This window comes from Ciona robusta, chromosome 10 (genome assembly GCF_009617815.1).
Source record: "Ciona robusta chromosome 10, ASM961781v2".
NCBI classification, from domain to species: domain Eukaryota; kingdom Metazoa; phylum Chordata; class Ascidiacea; order Phlebobranchia; family Cionidae; genus Ciona; species Ciona robusta.
Genome location: NC_143244.1, coordinates 4459344 through 4484302, shown reverse-complemented (window position 1 = coordinate 4484302; position 24959 = coordinate 4459344). Strand labels below are relative to the sequence as shown.

General features: G+C 35.3%; 9 protein-coding genes and 1 long non-coding RNA gene across 10 annotated transcripts; 1 reads left to right on the top strand and 9 right to left on the bottom strand.

Moving 5' to 3' along the window:
* Positions 1–34: 34 nt before the first annotated feature.
* LOC149729774 (vacuolar protein sorting-associated protein 29-like) lies at positions 35–3481 on the bottom strand. Its single transcript, XM_089886667.1, has 5 exons — positions 3327–3481; positions 2669–2860; positions 2183–2254; positions 1475–1638; positions 35–883 (listed from the first exon to the last, which is right to left on the bottom strand). The coding sequence occupies exons 1-5, from the start codon at positions 3330–3332 to the stop codon at positions 766–768; spliced, it is 552 nt and encodes a 183-aa protein (XP_089742793.1). The 5' UTR covers positions 3333–3481; the 3' UTR covers positions 35–765.
* Positions 3482–4341: 860 nt separating this feature from the next.
* Positions 4342–6362, bottom strand: LOC149729773 (dehydrogenase/reductase SDR family member 11-like). Its single transcript, XM_089886662.1, has 3 exons — positions 6045–6362; positions 5212–5489; positions 4342–4747 (listed from the first exon to the last, which is right to left on the bottom strand). The coding sequence occupies exons 1-3, from the start codon at positions 6360–6362 to the stop codon at positions 4588–4590; spliced, it is 756 nt and encodes a 251-aa protein (XP_089742788.1). The 3' UTR covers positions 4342–4587.
* Positions 6363–6374: 12 nt separating this feature from the next.
* Positions 6375–8714, bottom strand: LOC149729772 (dehydrogenase/reductase SDR family member 11-like). The gene is made up of 3 exons (XM_089886647.1): positions 8313–8714; positions 7469–7746; positions 6375–7268 (listed from the first exon to the last, which is right to left on the bottom strand). Exons 1-3 carry the CDS (start codon positions 8712–8714, stop codon positions 7109–7111), a joined length of 840 nt encoding a protein of 279 aa, XP_089742773.1. The 3' UTR covers positions 6375–7108.
* LOC149729771 (dehydrogenase/reductase SDR family member 11-like) lies at positions 8630–10443 on the bottom strand. The gene is made up of 3 exons (XM_089886663.1): positions 10126–10443; positions 9289–9566; positions 8630–8927 (listed from the first exon to the last, which is right to left on the bottom strand). The coding sequence occupies exons 1-3, from the start codon at positions 10441–10443 to the stop codon at positions 8768–8770; spliced, it is 756 nt and encodes a 251-aa protein (XP_089742789.1). The 3' UTR covers positions 8630–8767.
* Positions 10444–10454: 11 nt separating this feature from the next.
* LOC149729770 (dehydrogenase/reductase SDR family member 11-like) lies at positions 10455–12188 on the bottom strand. The gene is made up of 3 exons (XM_089886651.1): positions 11834–12188; positions 11148–11425; positions 10455–10793 (listed from the first exon to the last, which is right to left on the bottom strand). Exons 1-3 carry the CDS (start codon positions 12185–12187, stop codon positions 10634–10636), a joined length of 792 nt encoding a protein of 263 aa, XP_089742777.1. The 5' UTR covers position 12188; the 3' UTR covers positions 10455–10633.
* Positions 12164–15275, bottom strand: LOC149729769 (dehydrogenase/reductase SDR family member 11-like). The gene is made up of 3 exons (XM_089886657.1): positions 14810–15275; positions 14115–14392; positions 12164–13663 (listed from the first exon to the last, which is right to left on the bottom strand). The coding sequence occupies exons 1-3, from the start codon at positions 15128–15130 to the stop codon at positions 13504–13506; spliced, it is 759 nt and encodes a 252-aa protein (XP_089742783.1). The 5' UTR covers positions 15131–15275; the 3' UTR covers positions 12164–13503.
* Positions 15276–15313: 38 nt separating this feature from the next.
* On the bottom strand, positions 15314–17265 carry LOC149729768 (dehydrogenase/reductase SDR family member 11-like). Its single transcript, XM_089886664.1, has 3 exons — positions 16892–17265; positions 16553–16830; positions 15314–16189 (listed from the first exon to the last, which is right to left on the bottom strand). The coding sequence occupies exons 1-3, from the start codon at positions 17207–17209 to the stop codon at positions 16039–16041; spliced, it is 747 nt and encodes a 248-aa protein (XP_089742790.1). The 5' UTR covers positions 17210–17265; the 3' UTR covers positions 15314–16038.
* A 743-nt stretch (positions 17266–18008) lies between these two features.
* Positions 18009–20700, top strand: LOC149729767 (uncharacterized). Its single transcript, XR_016385841.1, has 2 exons — positions 18009–19295; positions 19758–20700. It is a non-coding gene; the product is annotated as an uncharacterized LOC149729767 (long non-coding RNA).
* A 777-nt stretch (positions 20701–21477) lies between these two features.
* On the bottom strand, positions 21478–23479 carry LOC149729766 (dehydrogenase/reductase SDR family member 11-like). Its single transcript, XM_089886653.1, has 3 exons — positions 22302–23479; positions 21957–22237; positions 21478–21828 (listed from the first exon to the last, which is right to left on the bottom strand). The coding sequence occupies exons 1-3, from the start codon at positions 22620–22622 to the stop codon at positions 21654–21656; spliced, it is 777 nt and encodes a 258-aa protein (XP_089742779.1). The 5' UTR covers positions 22623–23479; the 3' UTR covers positions 21478–21653.
* A 135-nt stretch (positions 23480–23614) lies between these two features.
* On the bottom strand, positions 23615–24954 carry LOC149729765 (dehydrogenase/reductase SDR family member 11-like). The gene is made up of 3 exons (XM_089886652.1): positions 24634–24954; positions 24288–24568; positions 23615–23900 (listed from the first exon to the last, which is right to left on the bottom strand). The coding sequence occupies exons 1-3, from the start codon at positions 24952–24954 to the stop codon at positions 23723–23725; spliced, it is 780 nt and encodes a 259-aa protein (XP_089742778.1). The 3' UTR covers positions 23615–23722.
* Between the last annotated feature and the right edge of the window lie 5 nt (positions 24955–24959).

Here is a 24959-nt window from a genome sequence, read left to right as displayed (position 1 = left end):
CTTCCTTTACGGGACTTGCCAAGGTAGCAAAGCATTAACGGTTTTTCACTTTATAAGATGAATTTACGCAATATAAAGCATGACGTGTTACAACGAATCAAGAAAATTCATCACATGAATTGAAGACAACAATCTCGTCTTAAAGATTTGCTCCTAATGGCCAGCAGATTAGAATATTTAAAAGGGATATAGTTTAACATTTTTTGTTAAAAAATATATAGTAGGGTGGGGGAAGCCCGGAAACCCTTAGCACAGAATATCCAAATATCTTGATCGTGTTTTAAACATTAAAACAACGGTCTATGGGAGTCATAAGGATACAGTTTTATAATTCTTTGAATGTTCTTTGTTTACTACCAAATGGGCCAAAAAATACTTATTTGGATTTAACTGTGAATGAATAGAAACTATGTTTGAATTAAAAACCGGTTTAACATAAGGCAGCTACCAGTGAAAACTTTTTAAATATTTTTTATCAATGCAATTTTTTTTACCACATGGCACTAAACACCTAAGTTTTCCTATCTTTTTTGATTGGGCGCTTGAAAAAAAGATCTTAAGCCTTCATTCAATATTGTAAATACATATAAATATGGTAGCAACTTTTTTTAAAGTATTTGAGCTAAAGTTTACTGTAGGTTGGTAGTTTTTCCGCCTAATGAAAATCAACGTGAGAATTTTATGAAAATTAGAATAGACACTGCAGAGAGCTGAAGCGATTATACCACTCATTGCACTGTAAGGTTGGTAGTTATAACCTGATGATCACGACTTTTGATATTCTATTCTCTCCACTTTAACGTCATTGGCTTGCAGTTGGTATACGTATGTTACAACGGTACTTGCTTGGATATCCATAAGGACAAAGGATGGAATAACCTCACTGAAAATATGAATGTATAATGAATATAATTACTTTATCTTTGCGTGGCCGGAAAACAACAGTCGTTGTAACACGGGTGTTCTGTTTCATACATCTCATGCAAGCTTACGAGTTACCATGTATGTTACTTCATGGGAGAATATTTTTTTTTAGTTTTTTATGTATGGCTGATAATTTGAAAAACCCATTTGTGACCACTGGGTTGAAGCAATTGCCGTTAAGTTTATTGGGTTCAGGCCTCGTCGCTGCTACAATTGTGGGCGTATGTGTCCTTGGGTAAGACACTTACGACAATTGCTCCAACCCAGTGGTCACTAAAGAGGTGTGCAAATTATCAGCTAAACATAAACGAAATCCCCCCCCAAAAAAACAAAGTAACATACATGGTAACTCATAAGGTGGTACGAGGTGTATAAACACCTGTGTTATAACAACTGTCGTGCTCCTACCAAGCGAGGATAAAGTAAGTTACATTCATTAATAAATATGCTAGTATTTTAACTTGCAATAAAGTAAACAGGACTTTGTCAATAAAAGTGCTAGTATCAAATATCAATATGCTCAATAAAAATCAATAGGCTAATGTCTTACCTTGCAGTTGGTGAAAAGGCACCTGTTATGCTGCCTGGGTTGATATAGAAGTGACTCTCATGTTCGTATGCTTCAAATTTATGTGTGTGGCCGAATATTAAGATGTCAACATTTAATTGTCGTTGTAACATTGCTAAGCTTTCAGTGTCTCCCCATGGACATATCTAGAAAAAAAAATTTAGAAAATTTTTTCCTTGCTTGTCGGAAACATACAGTCCTACTCAGTAGTAAACTGTTAGTTTTCACATTTCGCTAATTTTTGTTCTTGCTAATTTGAAGCGAAACTTGGGATTTTAGAATGTACGATTACGATAAGGTAAATCTTTTATGCATCTTCACAAAAGGGAACGCAAGGAAAAGTTTATTTAAATACATTGCAAAAGTCAACGCTTTTGCTTGCTTTTGGGCACACAGTGGCGGCAATTGGACTATTCTCTGTTTCTATGACTCTGAGTCTCTGATGCACATGAACAAATGGTTTAACATAACAGACATTACCAAAAAGGCTATAAATATTTAAAGGCTTTAGAAAATTAGACATTAGACAACCTGTTTTATATTAGTTTTGTAAGAATTTAAAAATATATAGTTTAACATAGAAATCTACATTACCAAAAACGCTAGAAATATATATGGGCTTTAACAATTTAGGCAACCTATACTAGGACTAGTCATGTAGAAATTTATAATAATATATTTTAACATTACCTGATGGCCATGACACATCCCAATTCGGAACTGACCTACTGTTACTACTTTCTGTTCAGGATAGTTAACATTCTGGAATGAATAATGAATTTTGTTTTAAAAAAATGCTAAAGGGCGAAACAAACAAACCAACTGGTTAACCCAAACTGCCCACTGGGTTGAATCAATGACAGTTAACTGTCTTGCCCTTGTTACAAAAAGACACAAAAAACAGTTAATAGCACAAAGCCTTATTACTTGTATCATCTGGCATGGCATACTTATGACTTGGGCTTGAAATATATAGGTAACCAAAATAAATAAAAACGTATAGCAATAAATTGAGAAAAGGGCAGTAATGAAGAATCCTTCAGTATGTATCAGAATACACCAGTGGGAAGTGGTAGAGGTTGGTAGTTAGGAGTCAGTTCCACTGGTCATACCATGTGGGATTTAATTTTTAGTCAATTAAACATTTAACTATATTAAACAAAAAATGACACTTACTTCATCAAAGTCTCCCCTTACAACGTGCACATCGCTTGCGAGTGTTTTGAGATAATCATACGACTCTCTAGTGCACAGGTTGCCTGTACAGAGGATATGCTGTATTTTTCCTGGCACTAAAAGTTTCTTAAACTTTGGGGACAAACCAGAGGCCCGGAATGGAATGTGCATGTCTCCAACCACAAGAACAAGCTGGAAGTGTAAAACAATTATTACTTTTTCAAATTTTACTAATCGGTAATATTTTACTGTAAGTATGAAAAAGTTTATAATAATAGTTAGGGCAAACAACCATGGAGTTGAGCAGATGTGGCCACAAGGCTAAAATGTCCCTAGCATATATATAGGGGGTTAGCGGTTTTATAGGGATTAGTAGTTGTGGTTATAGGGGTTAGTGGTTAGCAAATAAGGTGGGGGGGGGGGGGGGTTTCACTAGAACCCAATCCTAATTTGTTTGTAAATACCAATTAAATGGCTGTAGACATGAGACGAGGGCTATGGACCAAAACGTACAGGTACAGCAATGAATAGAAAATAGTCTTTCTAAAATTGGTATACATATTGTTCAAATCATAAAGTAATCAAATCCTAAATCTTTGCATAACCATCTTAACAGTAGTAATTATAATTTATAAATATATAAAACTAACAAACTTACCACCATGTTGAGTATTTAACGGAAATCAGTTTCGAACTCAAGCCCCACAAAAGCAATATTTTGATTTAACAGTCTGGAACTGACTTTAGATATCTATGGGTAGGCCGTGCTTTTGCCGAAAGTACTTAATGACTTCGGTAAAAATTATTAAATAGTAAAAGTAAACCAAAATAGATAAACACATGTTAAAACGAAGACGCACTAAACCACTACACTGTGCCTCATTGCAATTAACCGAATCATTATTTTTAGTTATATATCATACAAATATTGAACATTACATAAAGTGGAGCGGGGCATAACGGGACACGCGGCATGTTAGGACACTTTTTAAATATTCTTTTTAAAAGACAGTATCATTTGTAAGGCTTGCTGTATAGGCTGACTAACCCAGCGAAATTAATAACGAATTTAAAGTGTCCTAGCTTATCTCATTGGGCAAGATGTACTTAAGTGTCCCATGTTACCCCATCCTACTAAAATTACCGTGTGACTATCGTTTAACCAGAGATTTATAAAATCAAATTCACGTTTTGTTACATACAAGGAGTCACCTAATCATAGTAAACTATTTATTGCAAAGGTATTGTTAAATCGGTGGTGTGGTTAAATACACGTTTAAGACAGTACGTTCTGCTAAACGTGTTGCTTTTACATTGGAGAAACATCAACTTTTGATTACTGCATTTTGTTCATAATAATTTTTTTTTGATTCAGTTAACTTCTGAAAACTTCAATTCCATTCATACAAACGTATAGCAGGGTGGGGGTGGATGAGACACATTTTCATTCTAGTTTCTCGTCCCATTTGGTAGTAAACAAAGGAGATTCTAAGAAATATAAGACTAAATCCTCACGACTGCCAAAGACCGCTGTTAATTGTTTAAAACACTATCAGGATATTTGGATATTATGTGCTAAAGGTGTCCCATCTTCCCACACAGTACTATATATACTGAACAAATTGTTAGTTTCACACAATTTTCAGGATTATTATTCAATTGTTATGTTAATATTCAATTTTCTTGCTTTTTATTATAAATAATTTTATTAATAATCCAAATAATGCTTACAAGAATTAATACTATGTTTTTTTTGTATTTTTTTTAAAGATAGTTAAACAAGATTAGTAACTTTCTGTTTTAAAATTAAAACCACCAATATAATTAAATAGCATAAACATATTGCAGTTGTTAGAATAAATTGAACACCTTCCTAAGCAATGCTAAATGAGCCGCATGCATTCAAGCAGCTGTAGGCCTTAATTTGTTTGCTCCACTGGCCGCATTGTAATCTCATTTATATCAACATGAGCAGGAGTAGACAAAGCAAACGCAACTGCTTCAGCAACATCTTCAGCTTTTAAACAAACAATTTTACTGTACAGCTTCTGTGCCCTTTCAGGCTCTCCTTCGTATAACCTATAAAACAGAATAACTTGATTCAATGTAATTTTAATTAAAAAATCACAAAGAATATTGCAAAGACTATTAGGCTTTTAGTGTACAGTTAAGATATGCAGGAATTGTATATTGGTGTTTTGTTTTATCAAGTTATGGGGCAAGCACTCTTAACTACTATATAAGAAATGTAGGGTAACTTACTTTATCTTCACGTGGCTTGAAAATGATAGGCGTTAAACACAGGTGTTCTGTTTCGTACACCTGGTGCCAGCTTTACCAAGTTACCAAGTATGTTACTTTGTGGGTGATTATTTTTTGGGGTGGATTTTTTATGTGTGGCTGATAATTTGGACAACCCATGGTTGCAGCAAAGAGCCTTTGACTTCATTATCTCTGGGTTAGAGGCAGGCGTACTAACAAACTGTGCTGTAGCGATGGAGAATAGTAGCATTGGTTAGCAACAAATATTATTAGGATCCAACCTGTAAGCAAATTCTGTAGCCACAAAGCCAGGGGACACGCTTGTGGACTTTATATGTGTCTTTGCTTCTCTTAATTCCTTTCTCAAACCTTCAGTGAGAGCACGAACAGCAAATTTGGTGCCGGCATACATGGTTTTATCGCCCACTTTATGTCCAGCAACACTTGATATATTAATTATGTGTCCGTCATCAACACCAGTGCTTTTCATCATCTGAACTGTTTCCCTCACACAAATTGATAAACCGAGAACATTTACATCCAACATTCTCTTCCATTCCTATTCAAATCAACACGCGCGCTGTTAATCATGGGCGAATAACTTTTAAAAAGTTAAGGTACCCATAAGTTTTAAAAGATAAAAGTTTATGCTGGCGAAAGCACGAACTTTTTTCGTGTCACATTATTAGCTTTTGTTTGGAAAATACTGGACTGATCTTTCCCCCATTACCACTGTATAGTGTTTTTTAAGACATGTTTGTAAGATAGTATATTAAATTCTATTTATTCATACTGGGTACTTTATTTGCAGGGTATATACGCATACTTTGCAATTGCATACCGATGTTAGGTGCCCATAGTGCTAATAGTTTCAAATTACTTTAATCTAACTATACACATGACTTTACATTATATATGAATCCTGTAAAATGCATAAAACTGTGCCTTACATCTTACAAACTACTTATTTGCTCATGAAAATATTTTATATGAAACAAAAAATATATTTTGAATATAGGTGTAACTGACACGGAACATTTAACAAACAAAGTTACATATTTACCCCCAATAATATTCCACTTAAAATATAGAATCTAGAAATTGGCATAACTACCTCAGTTTTGCCTGATGTTACTGGAGCCTCATGAGCAAGTCCAGCATTGTTAACCAAGACATGAATTTTACCAAACTTCTCCTCCACAAATTTAAACATTTCTAGAATGTTGGATTCATCTGTGACATCACATTTGAAAGGGAACATCTCCCCTTGACCCTTCCCATTGATTTCCGATGCAATTTGTTTCAGTTTTTCCTCATTTCTTGCACAACCAACCACTTTCATTCCATGACTGACCAACTTTTTAACGATTGCCTCACCAATGCCAACAGAGGCACCGGTCACAACAGCAACTTTACCTATCCACCTATCCATTGTATATACAGCCTATGGTTAAAGATACACAATAGAGGTATGGGTTAATTCTTCAAATAACGCACAACATGAGGTTACGGTTAAAATGCGATATGTTTTATCTTTGTGTAGCTGGAAGCGTGTGGTGTTCTGTTTCAAACACCTCGTGCCAGCTTACAAGTTACCACGTATGTATCTTCGCACAACCCATTTAAAGCAATTGCCTTAAAGTAATTTGCGCAAGGTCACATACGCCCACAATGGTAGAAGCAATGAGCTTTGAACCCATAACCTCTGAGTTAGATGGATGCGGGCTAATCAGTTGTGTTACAGTGCCAGATGAAATGAGTTGAGTTAGTCAAGGACAAATACACTCTTTGCATAAACAATAAACATAAACGCCAAGCAGAACAGTTGTTGGGGTAATGAGCCACCACAAGGAGTTCAATTACAATGAATACAAACCAGTACAAAAGTTGATACATTTAATATGATTAGAATACAAAATAAGTCTAAACTAAACTTAAAGGAGCATACCAACGAAAAATGAAAATTTGTATATGGATCACATTTAAGCATATCTATCAATACACAAATTTTGATTTTTCGTTGGTATGCCCCTTTAAAATTTTCGAAAATGTTAATTATAGTGGTAATAGGCACTAAAATTTGAGGTACAATTTCTGTGCGTTCAGTTGGTTAAATGAATGAATGCATGAAGACATACTGGTTATAATGCATGAAGGCATAGTGGTTACAGTTTTGGACTAAAATTGTTGTTCAACTGGACGCAATATTATTTCATTCACATCCACATGTGGTGGTGCAGATAAAGCATATATTATTCCATCGGCAATATCGTTGGGTTGTAAACACTTCATACTGTTGTACAGAGCGTCTGCTCTACCAGGCTCATTGGAGTACATTCTGCAAAATAAAACATACATGTTTATTCAACGTCATGTTTATGGTTATAGAATACAAGAATAGTAAGCAGTTAAGTTTAATTCATGGAAGACGTGATATGGTAGGCCTACCAACATTTTATTACTGTGGCAGATGACAGAGGACATTTTTATAGACTTATAATGTGCATAGTAGCGATATTTATTTAATTTATAACCTACGTTGGTGCAAAGGATGTCTCCACATATCCAGGTGAAACTGAGGTAAACCTTATATGGGACTTGGCTTGTCGAAGCTCCGTTCTCATGCATTCAGTAATGGCTCGAATTGCGTATTTTGTCCCCGTATACATTGCAATGTAACCTGTCTTGTGACCAGCCAAACTGCACATATTGACCACATGGCCGTTGTCTACACCACTGCCTTGCATAATCTGCACTGCCTCTCGCATGCAAACCGTTGTAGCAAGCACATTAACATCAAGTGTTGCTTTCATTTCCTGAATAAAATTAGGTTGAAAAAATGCACAACTTAGTGATAAAAATATATTAACCAAAATTAATTGCATAAACACTTGGTAACAGCAACAACACTGTAACAGAGTTTAAAAAAAATAAATAAAAAGTCACTGTAATATAATAGAAACCTATATTTTTTGTTGTTTTATTTAAACTTATAGTTCAATAGGTTCAGGTATATACAACTTTTTTTTTTTTAAAACACTCAAATGCTCAAGGTTTTTAGTCCTTGCTGAATGACCAACCAAACAAACTGCAACAAGGTTATGTTGATATTATGAATACAAATATCTCATCCTTTCTGTTGCTCCCAATTGTAATATAAACATTCTGTATTTAAAACTAAATTATGTAAGCCCAAAATATCAGCTCTGTGATCATTTTATCATTATGTAATACACAAACATTACAAACAAGACATCCATTAAATTTAATTCTAAATGAAACAAATCTATTTCAGATAGTGCGCATTTAGTGTTAATAAATAGTAATGCAATAAAAACTAAAGTATTCTGCTACAAAATTTAGGTTAAAAAATTTGTTGCACCTCAGGTTTGGTTGAAATTAGTGGAATATCAAATGCGATACCAGCATTATTGATCATCACATGTGTGGTCCCAAATTTCTCTTTTACAAATTTAAACATGTCTTGAATTTGCGATATTTCTTTTACATCACATTTAAAAGGGAACATTTCCCCTTGACACTTTCCGTTGATTTCCGATGCAATTTGTTTCAGTTTTTCCTCATTTCTTGCACAACCAACCACTTTCATTCCATGACCAACCAACTTTTTAACAATTGCTTCACCAATGCCAGCAGAGGCACCGGTCACAACAGCAACTTTACCTATCCACCTATCCATTTCTATTAGAGATTTTGTGTAGAAAGCAGTGTACAACATTAAACAAAATGAAATTATTGCATAATGTAAAAAATATACAAGCATGAAAAATCAATTAAAAAGTGCGCAAATGTATATTTGCATATTTTTGGGAGGACTTATGATTTCTGTTGTGTGGGGCGAATGTAAATATCATTTACATCCATATGTGGTGGAGCTTGCAATGCAAAGAGGACGGAATCTGCTATGTCATCTGGTTTAAGACATTCCATGCTCGCATAGCGCGTTGTTGCCCGATCTGGATCATCCGGATAAACTCTGTGTTCAAAATATTAATAGTATTGAAAAGATGCAACTTTTTAAACTTACCGCTAAAGCTGACCAAACACTTATCAGGATAACTTTAAAAACTTTAGGGCATATGGTTTATCATACATTTCACAATGTAATACCTATTTTTTTTAAATTAACAGCGTAAAATTTACAAGGCCACATAATTCTATTCTATGTGGGTGAGGTCCCCCGGGTAGCGCGCCATGGGCCCTAGGATTTAGGCCACGATTGGCCCATTACCAGGCCACATAATTAAAACATATTCCAAATTTCAAAAAAACTGAATATGAACCTGTAGCTAAATTACGCACACAATTGCTTTGTCAAAGAAAATTAATGAAATCACCTGTAATTGAAGTTGGTTTTTACCAATGCAGGTGAAATGGCAGTAACCTTGATTAGAGAGTCTGTTTCACGCAATTCTTTCCTTGTTCCCTCAGTCAAAGCAGTCACAGCAAACTTGGTTGCGGAATAGAAATTTAGAATTGACAGTCTATGACCAGACATGCTGTTTATGTTAATTACATGACCGTCATCTACATTAGTTTCCTTCATCAATTGAATCGCTTCTCGTGTGCAAATTGACAACCCAAGAACATTAACATTAAGCATTTCTTTCCATTGCTGGAAAATAACTATTGGTCTTAAAAAAATTCAATGCAAATATCGGTAGTAACCACTGCATTAAAATCCATTTCATTAAACAAGATAAGTCTCAAGGTTAGAGGTTAAAAGTTTCATGTGGCACAGTGCTACAGGTGTTTAATAATTTCCTTTAGACTACACTGAACAGCTATGTTAATTTAATGTAACTTGATTCAACGTCGCTTGGCCCGAAAACGACAGTCGTTTAAACAGCGGTGTTCTGTTGCATACACCTCGTACCAGCTTACGAGTTACAATTTAGACATCTCATCAGTGACCTGAGTTGAAGTAATTGCCATTAAGTGTCTTGTTCATGGACACATACGCCCACAATGGGACCAGCGACAAGCCTTGAACCCAATACCTGTGGATTAGAGACAGGCCCGCCAACCAACTGTGCCACGTCACCAGATAATGTTATAAGTTAATTGGCCACCACAAGTGGATAAGCATGTTACATTCATTTGAACAAACACTGGGTTTTAATATGCCAAGTTCAGAGCTTACATCATTTTAATTTGTTACTACAAGCACAAACCTCAGTTTTTCCAGTCGTTAATGATGTGAAGTGACCTAACCCAGCATTATTAACCATCACATGTATGGTTCCAAATTTTTCCTTCACAAATTTAAACATTTCTAAAATTTGTAATTCTTCTTTTAGATCACACTTGAAAGGGAACATCTCCCCTTGACCCTTTTTGTTGATTTCCGATGCAATTTGTTTTAATTTTTCCTCATTTCTTGCACAACAAACCACTTTCATTCCATGACTGACCAACTTTATAGCAATCTTTTCACCGATACCGGAAGAGGCACCGGTCACAACAGCAACTTTACCTATCCACCTATCCATTTTTATTAGTCTCTGAAATCAGCAATTATCGAATTCAGGTAAAGTACTCAGAACACGATTGTAAGTTTTGCATTTTAAAAACATGCGAATGGAGTAAATATAAGCAAAAAAAGTACAAAGTGTTACAAATTTCAATTTTCTGAAGAATTATCGCACATATATATGATATATTTCATCCACCAAATTGATTTTACATTTTCTGTTGTGTAGGTCGAATATGAATGTCATTTACATCCATATGGGGTGGAGCTTGCAAAGCAAACACAACAGAATCTGCTATGTCTTCAGATTTTATACAATTCATACTAGAATACAAATCTTTGGCTCTCGTTGGATCAGCTATGTTGCATCTAAAATAAAAATAATTTAAAATTGTTTATACTATTGTAGTAGCTTGTTTAATATTGGAGTAAATTGGTTTTAAACATACACTAATTAGAGATACATCCAAATTTAATAGTTAATTTGGACAACCCATTAGTGACCACTGGATTAGAGCAATTGCTGCAAAGTGTCTTGCCTAGGGACATATTTGCCGAAAATGGTACCAGCGACGAGTCTTGAACCCATTACCTCCAACTGTGCTACGGCGCCAGACTTTAAAAGTTATTTTCAAATATGTTGCTACTAAAAGCTGTAACGACTGTAAAAACATTAATAAAACATCCAGCACTTAGGTATAAAAATTACTTCATTACTTTTACCTGTATGCAAATTCTGTCTCCACCACTCCTGGCGAAATAGCAGTGACTCTTATTTGAGAGTCTATTTCACGCAGCTCTTTCCTTGTTCCTTCAGTCAAAGCAGTCACAGCAAACTTGGTTGCGGAATAGAAAATCATGCCTGACACTCTATGACCAGACATGCTGTTTATGTTAATTACGTGACCATCATCTACATTAGTTGCCTTCATCAATTGAATCGCTTCTCGTGTGCAAATTGACAACCCAAGAACATTAACATCAAGCATTTCTTTCCATTGCTGCAACAATAAATCAGACGTAGTACTGGTCATGGTTTTACGCACAGTTTTGTTTCTATTAGAAGACCTACTGGATATTAATTTTACATAAATGGCTTGTTTGTCTGCTAGGTGTAGTACTAGTTTCACTTATTTTCTTCCAAAAAATTTTTTTACTGCAAGCGTGTTTTAATTACTGTTTTTTGGTAATATATCCTTTTTTTCGTTTTAAATGTTTCTAAATCTTAGCTACCGTAATCGGGACAAATAAAGTTATTACTATAACAAAATATCTTAAATACACATAAATAAAAAACCGTAAATTGGCTTTATTTGAATGGCTACTTTTTAAAAGTTTTAGTATAGTTGTATTTTGTATAATAACGAAACTAAATTATTAACTGAAACACACTTTTCCTAATTCAGTACCTCTGTTTTGCCAGACAACAGTGATGCTCTGTGTCCCAATCCAGCGTTATTAACTAAAACATGGCAACTTCCCAAGCTCTGCTTAACAAATTTAAACATTTCTAAAATTTGTGTTTCTTCTTTTACATCACATTTGAAAGGGAACATCTCCCCTTGACCCTTCCCGTTGATTTCCGATGCAATTTGCTTCAGTTTTTCCTCATTTCTTGCACAACCAACTACTTTCATTCCATGACCAACCAACTTTTTAACGATTGCTTCACCAATTCCAACAGAGGCACCAGTCACAACGGCAACTTTACCTAACCACCTATCCATTTTTACCCTACACTTCACCAGAATTAGAATACACATAGTTATAATAAACACTCACACTCTACTTAAAATATTACACTACATTTATCTAGTGCAAACGGGAATATATTGTAACTTACAGATAGTACATAGTAAGTTAAAAGCTATACAGTTATATAGAGTACCACTACCAAGCGCTACTACATAGGCAGCAAACAAAAATCAAACAAAACTAATGGTATGCCAATAATAGAAATATTTCTTTAATACACAGCAACAGCAGTGTCTTTTTTAAATGAAGTTTTTTTTCTTTATTATGCCAATATTGGTATTAGTGCTAATGCCAGTATTTTATGCATCTGAGTGTGGTGTCGCGGCACTGGAAGCACAAAGGACTTAAATGGGCTTTTAGGGTGTTAGGGTATTGGGCCAAATCTGACCTAAATCCCAGGTCCTTGACAAGAACCTCACCCATACAAAATAATGCCAATATTGGTATTAGCCCCAATAAAGATATTGCCAAAATATTATCTCATTGGTATACTATCAGTTGGCTTCAATTTTCGTACGCTGCATATTTAGTAACATTTCGTATAGTTTGTTATAATCGAAGAACAAACCAACAATATAAGTGCTAAATTAGAACCAGATTTAGTGAACTTATCACAGCCATAAATTAGTTACCCTTTAGCATGCAAGAGCATTTTCAGACACATTTTTTTTTCAATAAAAAAAAATGACCATACTCAAAAAAACAACATGAATTACAATGTGGCTTTTTAAGCACCCTATATATTATTAAAATTAACTGTAAAGTACACCAACACAAACGTATAAATTACAGGAATGCAGTTCATTAAAAATTATTATAAATATCTTGTAAATGCAGATTTTTGATTAAATGATTTAAAGTGCATACAATATTTCAGAAACAAAAATGTGATACTAAAGAATATTCAAATACAAAATATATGTTTCTAAGAGTTCAAAAACTATTTCGAAAACTGGTAATTTAATATAAGAAGAATTTTCACAGTAAATTTATCATGCAAAAAAATGAATTTCATGTAACATACCTTCATGTGATAACAGAGACAGGCAAGATAATAAAAACTGATTACAAATTCCTACAAACACTACACAAATCACAGCATTCAAAACTACGCTTAACAATTATCCAGTTTCATCAATTAGTTGTTTGGATTTATACAGATCCAGTTTTATCAATTAGTTTGTGATATATAGAGAAAAAACGTTTATAAGAAAAAAAAAATATATATATCATTATTAAAGATGTTTGACACTTATGGGAGAATTGGCCAATTAAAGCTAAATCAAAAGTGCTCTGGCATGTAGGGTCGTAGGACCGCAATCATTTACAAGGCTTGCTCAACAGGTCGTATGATAATCTCATTAATATCAACATGAGCAGGTGCGGACACTGCATACAGCACAGCATCAGCAATATCTTCACCTTCCAAGCATTTAACAGATTTCAGCAATTTTTCGACGCGTTCAGTGTCGTCTGGGTAAATTCTAAACAAAATATATTTGGAAAATGTATTTTTTTTAAATTGAAACTGCCCTTTTTATACATATTATAATGACAAAAACTTGCACTAAAATAAAAGCTTAGGATATACACTGTAACTGTCCTGGAGACTCACAGAAAATTGCAACCACTTTTCACTATATATAATTTGTTTGCTTTTACCACCGGTTTTGTTAACAAACAGAGACCTAGTTAAACTAAGCAAAAAAATGCCGAGACCTTAAACAAAAATTTAAAAAACTTATTTCCGAAGCCTAACAACGCTGTTTATAGGAATAGCAGATGCAAGATTCTTTATTTCATGCATGTATATAGACATATACATAGGTGTTTAAGAAGTTAGCAGTGATGTAACATGTAATTAACACATAAAATTCACAGTAGTTATAACTGCATCGCCAAAAAATTTAACATAATTTTCTACAATTTTCTTACTTGTGAAAAATTTCCGTTTTGACATAGCCTGGTGAAATTGAAGTTGTACGAATATGAGTATTTGCAGAACGAAGCTCCTTTCTTAGACCTTCAGTAAGAGCAGTGACTGCAAACTTAGATGCAGCATACATTGGCTTGTCCACTACCCTGTGACCAGCCACACTGTTGATATTAACTATATGCCCATCGTCGACTCCAGTCTCTTTCATTAGTTGTACTGCTTCACGGGAACAGATGCTGAGACCAAGAACATTGGTGTCCAAGATTCTCTTCCATTTCTTTAACCACATAAATAAACAGTTAAGTAATTTTTGCTACAAAATGCAGGTTTACAGTTTTGGAAAATTTTTTATCGTTTTAAGTTCTGATATCAGTAAAATAAAATATTGAATATATAGGATGTATCTATATAATATATGAATAATTTCACAACATTTTATGTTTTTAAAGTAGAGGTTAAAATGGTGCGGGACTAAGAACAAAAGTAGGGTGGGAGAAGATAAGACACCTTTTATTCTATTTTGTTGTCCCATTTGGCAGTAAACAAAGAACATTTATGAAAATATAAAACCGTATCCTTACGACTCCTATATACTGTTGTTAATTGTTTAAACACGATTAGGATATTTGAACATGAGTAAAAGGTAATACATAAAATGTAATTTACCTAAAGTTGAATAAAATACACTGTCTACCTGTGAGTCTCCCGATGATATTGGAGAATCAAATGCTATCCCAGCATTATTAACCAGCAGATGTACTGCTCCAAACTTCTCCTTCACAAATTTAAACATTTCTAGAATGTTGGATTCATCTGTGACATCACATTTGAAAGGGAACATCTCCCCTTGACCCTTCCCGTTGATTTCCGATGCAATTTGTTTCAGTTTTTCCTGATTTCTTGCACAACCAACCACTTTCATTCCATGACTGACCAACTTTTTAACAGTTGCTCCACCAATGCCTTCATAGCCTCCAGTGACGATAGCAACTTTACCAGACCACCTATCCATCATTTATACAATTCCTAACAACTGAAAATTGCTTAAATGAAAAGACATAAAAATGAATAAATGTAACTTACTTTATACTTGCATGGCCAGAAAAAAACAATCGTTAATTATAACACAGGTGTTCATACACATCGCGCCAGCTTACGAGCTTGAGTTACCAAGTATGTTACTTTGTAGGTGATTAAGTTTATTTTTTATGTGTGGCTGATAATTTGAACAACCCATTAGTGACCACTAGGTTGTTTAGTAACAAATTTAGTTTAGTAACTTTAGTTAATAAACAAAAGCAATAAAATATAGCTTTTTTGTGTGTGTTAGTTAGTAAGTACAAGCTAAAACAAGTCTGCCTTCACCCAAAACCGGTAAAATACTGCATGGCATAAAAAGAGAAGAGGAAATTATATATATATAGGTAATGCTGACGGAGCAACATTTGTGTAAATATTTAACGTCTAAAGAAATGTTTGCCATAAATACCACAATTTATAGCCATTAATAGCAACATAATAGAGTTTAAACAATATATCAGTGGCTCATCTGGTATACAAACGTATAGTGTATTTCCAACGTTTCGTCTGCCATACGGCGAGACTTCATTCATTTCCCTGATATAGTGTTGGAAATACACTATACGTTTTTATACCAGATGAGCCACTGATATATTGTTTGTACTATGCCTGGTAGCAGAAGTAACAGAATAATAGAGTTTTTACGGAACATCTTTGCCAAAAAAAAACCTTAATTTAAAAACGATTTAAACATAATCCAGCCAAGATTACACAAATTCAACACCCTATGATAACCAGCTGCATCAATATATTAACAAAAGCCGTAAGCAACGGTCGACTGTTGCCCCTTTAACACTTTGTTGTTACATTCAAATTTACAATTGTATTCAATTTATCGAGAAATTATATCTTTTGAAGTGTTGGACGTATGTAAATTTCGTTAACATCAACATGAGATGGGGCTTGCAGGGCATACAACACATTATCGGCAATATCCTCAACATATACCGTCTCCATAAATGGGTAAGAAGAACCTGGAGTCTTTGTGTCGATTCTAATTAACAGAACAAAAAAAAAACAATTTGAAATTAGTCAAACATTAGTTTATAACAAGAAACTTACAATATTTGAGAGTAGCTACTTTATTTACAAAAACTATCTATAAAATTGCAGACATACTGATTCCTTATTGAATGAATTTATCTCGTACAATATATATTATGAGATTTTTTTAGAATTTAAAACAAATACAACCAACTGAGAACTGACCATACAAAAAAAGGGTTTGGATTTGAAAATCATTACTATAAACAATTTTTATTTGTTATGGTACGAGTACTAGACATCTGGCTAATTTTTATATACAGCACGAACTTCCAGCAAAACATATATTATAGCATTCAAATGCTGCAGCTACCTGCTTCCAAATTCAGTTTTAACAACACCTGGAGAAATAGAAGTGACTCTGATTTGAGAGTCTATTTCACGCAGCTCTTTCCTTGTTCCTTCATTCAAGGCAGTCACAGCAAACTTGGTTGCTGAATAAAATGCTTTATATGCAACTCTATGACCAGACATGCTGTTTATGTTAATTACATGACCATCATCTACATTAGTTGCCTTCATCAATTGAATCGCTTCTCGTGTGCAAATTGACAACCCAAGAACATTAACATAAAGCATGTTTCTCCATTCCTAAATGGCTGTATTTAATTTGTGTTCTAGATATAGGACCTATAGCTCAATTTGTAATCACCTCAGTTTTACCTGACATTAAAGGTGCCTTTGAACCCAACCCAGCATTATTAACCATCACATGCACAGTTTCAAATTTCTCTTTCACAAATTTAAACATTTCTAAAATTTGTGTTTCTTCTTTTACATCACATTTGAAAGGGAACATCTCCCCTTGACTCTTCCCGTTTATTTCCGATGCAATTTGTTTCAGTTTTTCCTCATTTCTTGCACAACCAACCACTTTCATTCCATGACTAACTAGCTTTTTAGCGATTGCTTCACCAATTCCAGCAGAGGCACCGGTCACAACAGCAACTTTACCTATCCATCTATCCATGTTATCTTAATATGTTGTAACCTACAGCAATATACTGTAACCATCTGAAGGAATGAATGTAACTTACTTTATCCATGCGTGACCGGAAAACGACAGTCACACGAGTTTAACACCTCGTGCCAGTTTACGAGTTACCATGTATGTTACTTTGTGGGTGATAATGTTTTTTGGATTTTTTTCATTTTTTTATGTATGGCTGATAATTTGGACAACCCATTAGTGACCACTGGGTTGGAGCAATTGTGGTTAAGTGTCTTGTCCAAGCACACATACGCCCACAATGGTAGCAGCGACAGGCCTTGAACCCATTACCTAATGGTTACAGGCAGTACACTACATAATATCTAACTAATATAAGCCTTTTAGTTATATAGGTTAGTGCAACAAAAAACTTTTTGCATGTAATTTATGTGTGGTATGTATATACAGTAAGACAAAAAGAATAATTTTGAGAACAAAATTGTTACTGGTCACCAGACACAAAATTTCCTTTACAATAACAATGAAAACAGATCTGGTGATTAGACACAGCTAATATGGGTTAACATGACTTTTACTTGTTTTCCTGCTTGTGTAATGTGCTGTTACATTACAATTCCTGTACTGAGTGCACTTACAAAATATAACTGCCAGTCTCACAGTCTGTCACATCTTACATGCTATTGCACTTCGGTTATAATCAATTTCGTGTAAAAAATACTAAAGAAGCTTGAACATTATGACTTTTATTTTGTTTCATTTATTTGGCTTACTTTTACTAGTTTTAATTTTTGTATGTGGTATAAGTATTATAGTTAATTTAAGTTTAAGGCTCTATTATTTTAATCTTCGCTGCCGTAATCGCGGAGACAAATAATATTGAATAAGACCCCTACGAAAGTCAATCTAATACACACAGACCACAACAGACTCTGGAAGCAATATTTGCACTGTATTGTGGATTTGTGGCCAACGACCAACAAGTAACGCGATCAAATTACAACAACCTTCGTTTGCGGCAATAATTAAAAATGCTTCATCAGCATGTTTTCATAGTGGGGAAGTCCCGTTACGTCAGAAACATGTTCATTGGGTAATTTGTTGTCAGAATTTGTAACTTTGCTATGACTGCTATCGTTATGTCTTCTATTTATTAGATTAGAACATTAATATTTTTGGAATTAACTTTTTCATCGCTATGCATTGTGTGGTCTTTAAATTTAATAAGAGAACAAAGCTCTAATAAATGGATACGTTTAATGGTAAATCATAAATACTCTAATAGCCTACGACCCTGTATCAGAGTATCTATTGTAAAGTGATTAATAAAAAGACGGTTCTGCCTTTTAAACTAAATTTAAAAACAGTTCTGCCTTTTAAACTAAATTTATTCCGGTGGGACATGGCAACGACAGTTGTTATACTATGGCAGATATATTTTATACACCTTGTTCAAGATTTATAGTTTTTTAATTTACACTGTAGCGGTTGAGGGTGCTCCGAGCACAAATATTTAATATATATATAATTATCTAAATTTAACTTAATGCATAAAGATTGAATTTTGCGTTGTGTAACTTTAACAGCTGGCCAGCTGGCATAATGTGTATGCGCCTGGATTGTTTCCTGTAACCCATGTATAACAATGCTTCTTTATATACAATGCTGGGAGACTTTGCCCTGTAACAATACTGAGAGACTTTGCCTTGCTGTATAATGTGTATAATGTTTTCTCGTGTATAACGCTTCTTCTCGCCTTTGAGTTATCTCCTTTATAAGCCCTGCCCTGTACTGTACAGCTAGGCAGTGTGAGCCTGGACCAGCCAGTGGGAGGCCGGAGAGTATCGTGACGTCGTTGTTGTTTTGTCGTTGTAACCCGAACTGTTTTGTTGAATAAACTGAGTTTTGAACCTGGACATGTTATGGAGTCGGACTGTGGGCTAACGTCGTATCGCTTGACGCCCACTTATCACTTGACGCCCACAAATGGTGAACTCGCTGGACACGCCCTTCTCGATACAAGTCTGCAACGAATGGTCAACTGAAGTACCGCACCCACAACAATGGGTTGAGCCCGCTGGACAGGCCCTCCGAAGAAAAATCAACGGTGAATTACTGTGTTTTATGTTTTATAATGTGAAGTTGGGTCAGACCACGACCCCAACAAGCTTAACAATTAACATGGGTTAACCCCAACGAGCAATTGCAGGTTGCATTGCTATCTATCCTCTAGTCATATGTGAGCTGACACACTCACGGGCACCACTAATCTACGTGATGAACCTTACGCCTACTATATTACCTACATGTGAGCTGACACACTCACGGGCACCACTAATCTACGTGATGAACCTTACGCCTACTATATTACCTACATGTGAGTCGACACACTCACGGGCACCACTAATCTACGTGATGACCCTTACGCCTACTATATTACCTACATGTGAGTTGACACACTCACGGGCACCACTAATCTACGTGATGACCCTTACGCCTACTATATTACCTACATTGTGAGTTGACACAGTACTCACGGGCACCACTAATCTATGTGACCCATCCATAGCTCATTTTCTCTCCTTCATCGTAAGCTGCGTAGCCAGCACGTCGCTATCAATATTGCAGTTTTATCGGCAATATAATGTATTGTCCCAAGAATTTTAATGGAAGTTACCGTGTTAGCGTACCCAATACCGTTTTATTCGTATACGTTATTCAATCTCTATTGCAGTAGTACTTTCCCCAATTTGTTTTTAAGAATAAGCTGCCGCTGGAGCACCGATCGCCTGCATACCCCACCTTACATGATTCATCATCACAAAGGCACGCGCAAGTACAATCAATCTCCTCATCGAGCCTAGCCTACATACTACAAAACAAAAGGTGCCGATCTGCAACCTACAAACTGTCGTGAAAAGTATTCTGCTGAAACAGGGAAGTAGCGACTGTCGTGAAAAAAATCCTGCTGAAGCGCAGTGAAGTAGCGACGAACAATTTCAAGATGAGGTACAATGATAACTATGCGCGCGTATGGCCTGCGTATGAAAACATTTTTCGGTGGGGCCAGCCTATATGTAGCGGTTGAGGGTGCTCCGAGCACAAATATTTAATATATATATAATTATCTAAATTTAACTTAATGCATAAAGATTGAATTTTGCGTTGTGTAACTTTAACAGCTGGCCAGCTGGCATAATGTGTATGCGCCTGGATTGTTTCCTGTAACCCATGTATAACAATGCTTCTTTATATACAATGCTGGGAGACTTTGCCCTGTGACAGTGCTGAGAGACTTTGCCTTGCTGTATAATGTGTATAATGTTTTCTCGTGTATAACGCTTCTTCTCGCCTTTGAGTTATCTCCTTTATAAGCCCTGCCCTGTACTGTACAGCTAGGCAGTGTGAGCCTGGACCAGCCAGTGGGAGGCCGGAGAGTATCGTGACGTCGTTGTTGTTTTGTCGTTGTAACCCGAACTGTTTTGTTGAATAAACTGAGTTTTGAACCTGGACATGTTATGGAGTCGGACTGTGGGCTAACGTCGTATCGCTTGACGCCCACTTATCACTTGACGCCCACAACACTTTACAGAAATTGGCATCTAAAAACAAGCCGTAAGCAAAGATTTGCCTGTGGCTACCTAGTTACCGATTGAGCCACCATGGTCAACTGGAAACCCATTAAGAAAGGGTGCATTATATTTCATTAATCAATATAGATAGCCCAGTCTGCAGAGTATGGCAGGTGCTGAGGTGCCTGGGCAATTTTGTGTACAAACTTTTGGTTATGCATGTCATAATTTTTTCTACGCACGCCAATTATTTAAACTATGAACCAAATATGTATTAAATTAAGTAGGATTTCTTATTGAAATTTTTAAATGTACTTTTTTGGTAGGCATCCCTATTTTTATTAATAGCACGCGCACATGCATAACATAACTATCTTGCACTTGCGAGATATCGTCTAAAATTGCCATATTCTGCAGACTGGTAGATTGCTTTATTTTTACAAGCATTGTCTAAACACGAAATTATTAGATCAAGCTTTTAGTGCTTCCCAATCTAATAGTATCTATACAAAACATTGGATACTTAATAAACTGTTTCTTAGCTTACGAATAAGCTGATAAAATCCTAAAACTAACTTTTTTGAGCAATTTATAAAATGTCTATCTAACAGTTATAAAACCCACGGATTAACTACATAATTTATTCAATTTAAAACAATTTTAATTCTCAATCTATAGTTTAGCTTTAGCATGATGTATACATACCATGACAATAAATCAACCATAAACATACAATTTATTGCCTGTACACGGTGAAGGTAGTGCAAAAAACATTAAAAGAGTAAAAAAGATGCAATTTATTAGCAACAGAGCGATTATGAATACGAATTAATGATCTATAATTACAGAGCATACGGTTGTGATTAAAACAGTACAGTCTGTTGAGGTTTAGCTTAGGTTTTTGTGCGTTTAGAGAAATCATCCGTCGGCCGAACTATAATTTCGTTGATATCCACATGTGGCGGGGCTTGCAATGCATGCAACACAGAATCTGCAATGTCTTCTGCCTTAAGGAAACGCATAACGGAAGCTAGATTTGGTGTGCTTTCTCTCAACTGAGGCATTGCTCTAAAAATAAAGTAGTTAAGGTTAACTTTAAGAACATTGTTGGCATAATTAAATGGTTACTGCATTAGGTTTCTTATTAAAAAAGGGGGTTAATTCTAGTGTACGTAGACTGTGTCCTACGCCCATACCTGTAACCAAAGTCAGTGAAAGTAGCACCAGGTGAAATAGAAGTGACTCTGATTTGGGAATCTTTTTCACGCAGTTCTTTTCTTAATCCCTCAGTCAAAGCCTTCACAGCAAATTTGGTTGCACTGTAGAAAGGAGCCATAGAACTAATCACATGCGCCACCACACTGCTGATGTTGATCAAATGACCATCATCAACATTGCCAGCCTGCATCAGCTGAATTGCTTCTCGTGTGCAAATAGATAACCCGAGAACATTGACATCAAGCATATCTTTCCAATCCTACATTTAACACAAAAAATTAAAATGGTAACTCACATTTAATGCATCTGTGTTTCTTTCATACCTCAGTTTTGCCTGCAAGTAAACTTGCAGCAAAATGTGCTAATCCAGCATTATTAACCATCACATGCATGGTTCCAAATTTTTCCTTCACAAATTTAAACACTTTTAAAATTTGTGTTTCGTCTTTTACATCACATTTTAAAGGGAACATCTCCCCTTGACCCTTCCCGTTGATTTCTGATGCAATTTGTTTCAGTTTTTCCTCATTTCTTGCACAACCGACCACTTTCATTCCATGACCAACTAATCTTTTGGTGATTGCTTCACCAATACCACTGGATGCCCCAGTCACAACAGCAACTTTACCTAACCATCTATCCATACTGATTTTTCTATATGAATACTTGCAATATCAGTACTAAATTGAACACCAAACCAGTGCAACTGCCTAAAACTCCATATTTTCCAAACTAAATAGCCTAAGTTGAGGATGACTTTGCAGATTTGGGTCAATATTTAAACAACTCTAGTACTGCCAGACTTTTTTCTTTAGCCTGATACAGTGTAGACATCCACTGAATCAACAATGAAAAAATATAGTAGGTAACACTGATTTCCCAACCAGACACACCTTTATTCCTACTATGATAGAATAAATATTAACTCAGATAGACTCTATTTATTGTGTGGACTTTGTCCGGTGATAAGCAGTTTTTTGGTCAGGTGAAGTAATTTTGGTCCAACACAAAATCAATGCAATGACAATGTATTTTAATGTCATTTATCTCTTACTTCTTAAACATATGGCATGAATAGACAGCAACAAATGACTGAATAGTTACACAATAGAAGAATAGCACTGTCTTTTTGTATGACAGTATTCTTTTTTTTTCTTAGTGTTAGTGTAGGCTATACAAGGTTTCTCTTCAGATATGAATAATATGTAGTTTATATTCTGTTTTATTATAAATTTAAGTTTTATGTGGTCTGGTCAGGTGTGCATACCATATAACAAACAACCGATGTGGGAATCATACTTTACAACAACAGTTAAAACAGATCTGGTATTTAAGCACAATTAATTACTGGAATTAACTTAAAAGGGCACGGAAATATGCTTAGTCACTTTAATTCACCTGTATTACGTTCTGTTAATAGTTTTCTTACATTGTATGCACTCTGGTGGCTGATAAAACAACATTTTTGAACCCTTAAAAATGTTTTAAAAGACTACCTACAGAATTTATTGAATTTAAAAAAAATTAAACATTATCCTATAGCAGCAAGCATGTACGTATCATAGCAATAAATCAACCATAAATATACAAACTTATGCATGTAAAGATGTCACAATGAAGGTAGAGCCAAAACAAAGGAGGTTACTATTGCATTTTATTAGCAACACAACTAAAATAAATACAAATTAATGATCGATAGTTACACAGCATAAGGTGTAATTAAAATAGACTATTGAGGTGTAACTTAAAATTTCATGCGCTTAGAGATATCGCCATCAGTCGGCCGAACTATAATTTCGTTGATATCCACGTGTGCTGGGGCTTGCAAGGCATGCAATACAGAATCTGCAATGTCCTCTGCCGTAAGGAAACGCATAATGACTTCTAGGTTTGGCACCTTTTCTCTCATTTGTGGCATCGCTCTAAAAATATAGTAGTTATAAGGTTAAATTTAAGAACATTGTTGGCATAAATGAATGAATGTAACTAACTTTAGTTATAACACGGTGTTAATACACCACCTGCCAGCTTACAAGTTACCATATATGTTACTTTGTGGGTGGTTATTTTTTTATGTATGGCTAATAATTTGGACAACCCATTAGTGACAACTGGGTTGGAGCAATTGCTGTTAAGTGTCTTGCCTAAGAACACATGCGCCCATAATGGCAGCAGTGTGGAGCCTTGAACCCAGGGGTGCTAACTACTTTGCCACGGCACCAGGCTCACCACTTTGCCACTGAATCGTTACTGCATTAGGTTTATTCTAAAAAAGAGGTTAATTCAAGTTTTTATTGACTCTGTCCTACCTGTAACCGAAGTCGGTAATAGTAGCACCAGGAGAAATAGAAGTGACTCTGATTTGGGAATCTTTGTCACGAAGTTCTTTTCTTAATCCCTCAGTCAAAGCCTTCACAGCAAACTTGGTTGCACTGTAGAAAGGAGCCATAGGACTAATAGCATGGCCAGCCACACTGCTGATGTTGAACAAATGACCGTCATCTACGTTGCCAGCTTTCATCAGCTGAATTGCTTCTCGTGTGCAAATAGATAACCCAAGAACATTGACATCAAGCATGTCTTTCCAATCCTAAATTTATTAAACAAAGAGATTAAAAATGCATTTTTTCATTTAATGCAACAGCGCTGTTATACCTCAGTTTTGCCTGCAACTAAACTTGCAGCAAAATGTGCCAATCCAGCATTATTAACCATCACATGCATGGTTCCAAATTTTTCCTTTACGAATTTGAACACGCTCAAAATTTGTGATTCTTCTTTTACATCACATTTGAAAGGGAACATCTCCCCTTGACCCTTCCCATTGATTTCCGATGCAATTTGTTTCAGTTTTTCCTCATTTCTTGCACAACCAACCACTTTCATTCCATGACCAACAAACTTTTTAGCGATTGCTTCACCAATACCACTGGATGCCCCAGTCACAACAGCAACTTTACCTAACCATCTATCCATACTGA

What these genes read in the sequence shown, in the direction of transcription:
- LOC149729772 (XM_089886647.1), bottom strand. Translation starts at nt 8,714, where the DNA reads ATGCTTGTATATTTTTTACATTATGCAATAATTTCATTTTGTTTAATG. An exon ending in TAATTTCAACCAAACCTGAG is followed by an intron (nt 7,747 to 8,312) that starts GTGCAACAAATT and finishes AATTTTATTCAG; the next exon opens with GAAATGAAAGCAACACTTGA. An exon ending in GAGACATCCTTTGCACCAAC is followed by an intron (nt 7,269 to 7,468) that starts GTAGGTTATAAA and finishes TTTATTTTGCAG; the next exon opens with AATGTACTCCAATGAGCCTG.
- LOC149729770 (XM_089886651.1), bottom strand. Translation starts at nt 12,187, where the DNA reads ATGTGTATTCTAATTCTGGTGAAGTGTAGGGTAAAAATGGATAGGTGG. An exon ending in TGTTGTCTGGCAAAACAGAG is followed by an intron (nt 11,426 to 11,833) that starts GTACTGAATTAG and finishes TTATTGTTGCAG; the next exon opens with CAATGGAAAGAAATGCTTGA. An exon ending in GAGACAGAATTTGCATACAG is followed by an intron (nt 10,794 to 11,147) that starts GTAAAAGTAATG and finishes TTTTTATTTTAG; the next exon opens with ATGCAACATAGCTGATCCAA.
- LOC149729765 (XM_089886652.1), bottom strand. Translation starts at nt 24,954, where the DNA reads ATGGATAGATGGTTAGGTAAAGTTGCTGTTGTGACTGGGGCATCCAGT. An exon ending in TAGTTGCAGGCAAAACTGAG is followed by an intron (nt 24,569 to 24,633) that starts GTATAACAGCGC and finishes TAATAAATTTAG; the next exon opens with GATTGGAAAGACATGCTTGA. An exon ending in ATTACCGACTTCGGTTACAG is followed by an intron (nt 23,901 to 24,287) that starts GTAGGACAGAGT and finishes CTATATTTTTAG; the next exon opens with AGCGATGCCACAAATGAGAG.
- LOC149729773 (XM_089886662.1), bottom strand. Translation starts at nt 6,362, where the DNA reads ATGGATAGGTGGATAGGTAAAGTTGCTGTTGTGACCGGTGCCTCTGTT. An exon ending in TAACATCAGGCAAAACTGAG is followed by an intron (nt 5,490 to 6,044) that starts GTAGTTATGCCA and finishes TGATTTGAATAG; the next exon opens with GAATGGAAGAGAATGTTGGA. An exon ending in GCTACAGAATTTGCTTACAG is followed by an intron (nt 4,748 to 5,211) that starts GTTGGATCCTAA and finishes TCTGTTTTATAG; the next exon opens with GTTATACGAAGGAGAGCCTG.
- LOC149729771 (XM_089886663.1), bottom strand. Translation starts at nt 10,443, where the DNA reads ATGGATAGGTGGATAGGTAAAGTTGCTGTTGTGACCGGTGCCTCTTCC. An exon ending in TAACGACTGGAAAAACTGAG is followed by an intron (nt 9,567 to 10,125) that starts GTTTGTGCTTGT and finishes GTTATTTTCCAG; the next exon opens with CAATGGAAAGAAATGCTTAA. An exon ending in AAAACCAACTTCAATTACAG is followed by an intron (nt 8,928 to 9,288) that starts GTGATTTCATTA and finishes TTTTGAACACAG; the next exon opens with AGTTTATCCGGATGATCCAG.
- LOC149729766 (XM_089886653.1), bottom strand. Translation starts at nt 22,622, where the DNA reads ATGGATAGATGGTTAGGTAAAGTTGCTGTTGTGACTGGGGCATCCAGT. An exon ending in TACTTGCAGGCAAAACTGAG is followed by an intron (nt 22,238 to 22,301) that starts GTATGAAAGAAA and finishes TGTTAAATGTAG; the next exon opens with GATTGGAAAGATATGCTTGA. An exon ending in TTCACTGACTTTGGTTACAG is followed by an intron (nt 21,829 to 21,956) that starts GTATGGGCGTAG and finishes CTTTATTTTTAG; the next exon opens with AGCAATGCCTCAGTTGAGAG.
- LOC149729769 (XM_089886657.1), bottom strand. Translation starts at nt 15,130, where the DNA reads ATGATGGATAGGTGGTCTGGTAAAGTTGCTATCGTCACTGGAGGCTAT. An exon ending in TATCATCGGGAGACTCACAG is followed by an intron (nt 14,393 to 14,809) that starts GTAGACAGTGTA and finishes ATGTGGTTAAAG; the next exon opens with AAATGGAAGAGAATCTTGGA. An exon ending in AAAACGGAAATTTTTCACAA is followed by an intron (nt 13,664 to 14,114) that starts GTAAGAAAATTG and finishes TATTTTGTTTAG; the next exon opens with AATTTACCCAGACGACACTG.
- LOC149729774 (XM_089886667.1), bottom strand. An exon ending in TAAGGGGAGACTTTGATGAA is followed by an intron (nt 2,255 to 2,668) that starts GTAAGTGTCATT and finishes TATTCATTCCAG; the next exon opens with AATGTTAACTATCCTGAACA. An exon ending in GCCTTTTCACCAACTGCAAG is followed by an intron (nt 884 to 1,474) that starts GTAAGACATTAG and finishes TCATATTTTCAG; the next exon opens with TGAGGTTATTCCATCCTTTG.
- LOC149729768 (XM_089886664.1), bottom strand. Translation starts at nt 17,209, where the DNA reads ATGGATAGATGGATAGGTAAAGTTGCTGTTGTGACCGGTGCCTCTGCT. An exon ending in TAATGTCAGGTAAAACTGAG is followed by an intron (nt 16,831 to 16,891) that starts GTGATTACAAAT and finishes ACAGCCATTTAG; the next exon opens with GAATGGAGAAACATGCTTTA. An exon ending in AAAACTGAATTTGGAAGCAG is followed by an intron (nt 16,190 to 16,552) that starts GTAGCTGCAGCA and finishes TCTGTTAATTAG; the next exon opens with AATCGACACAAAGACTCCAG.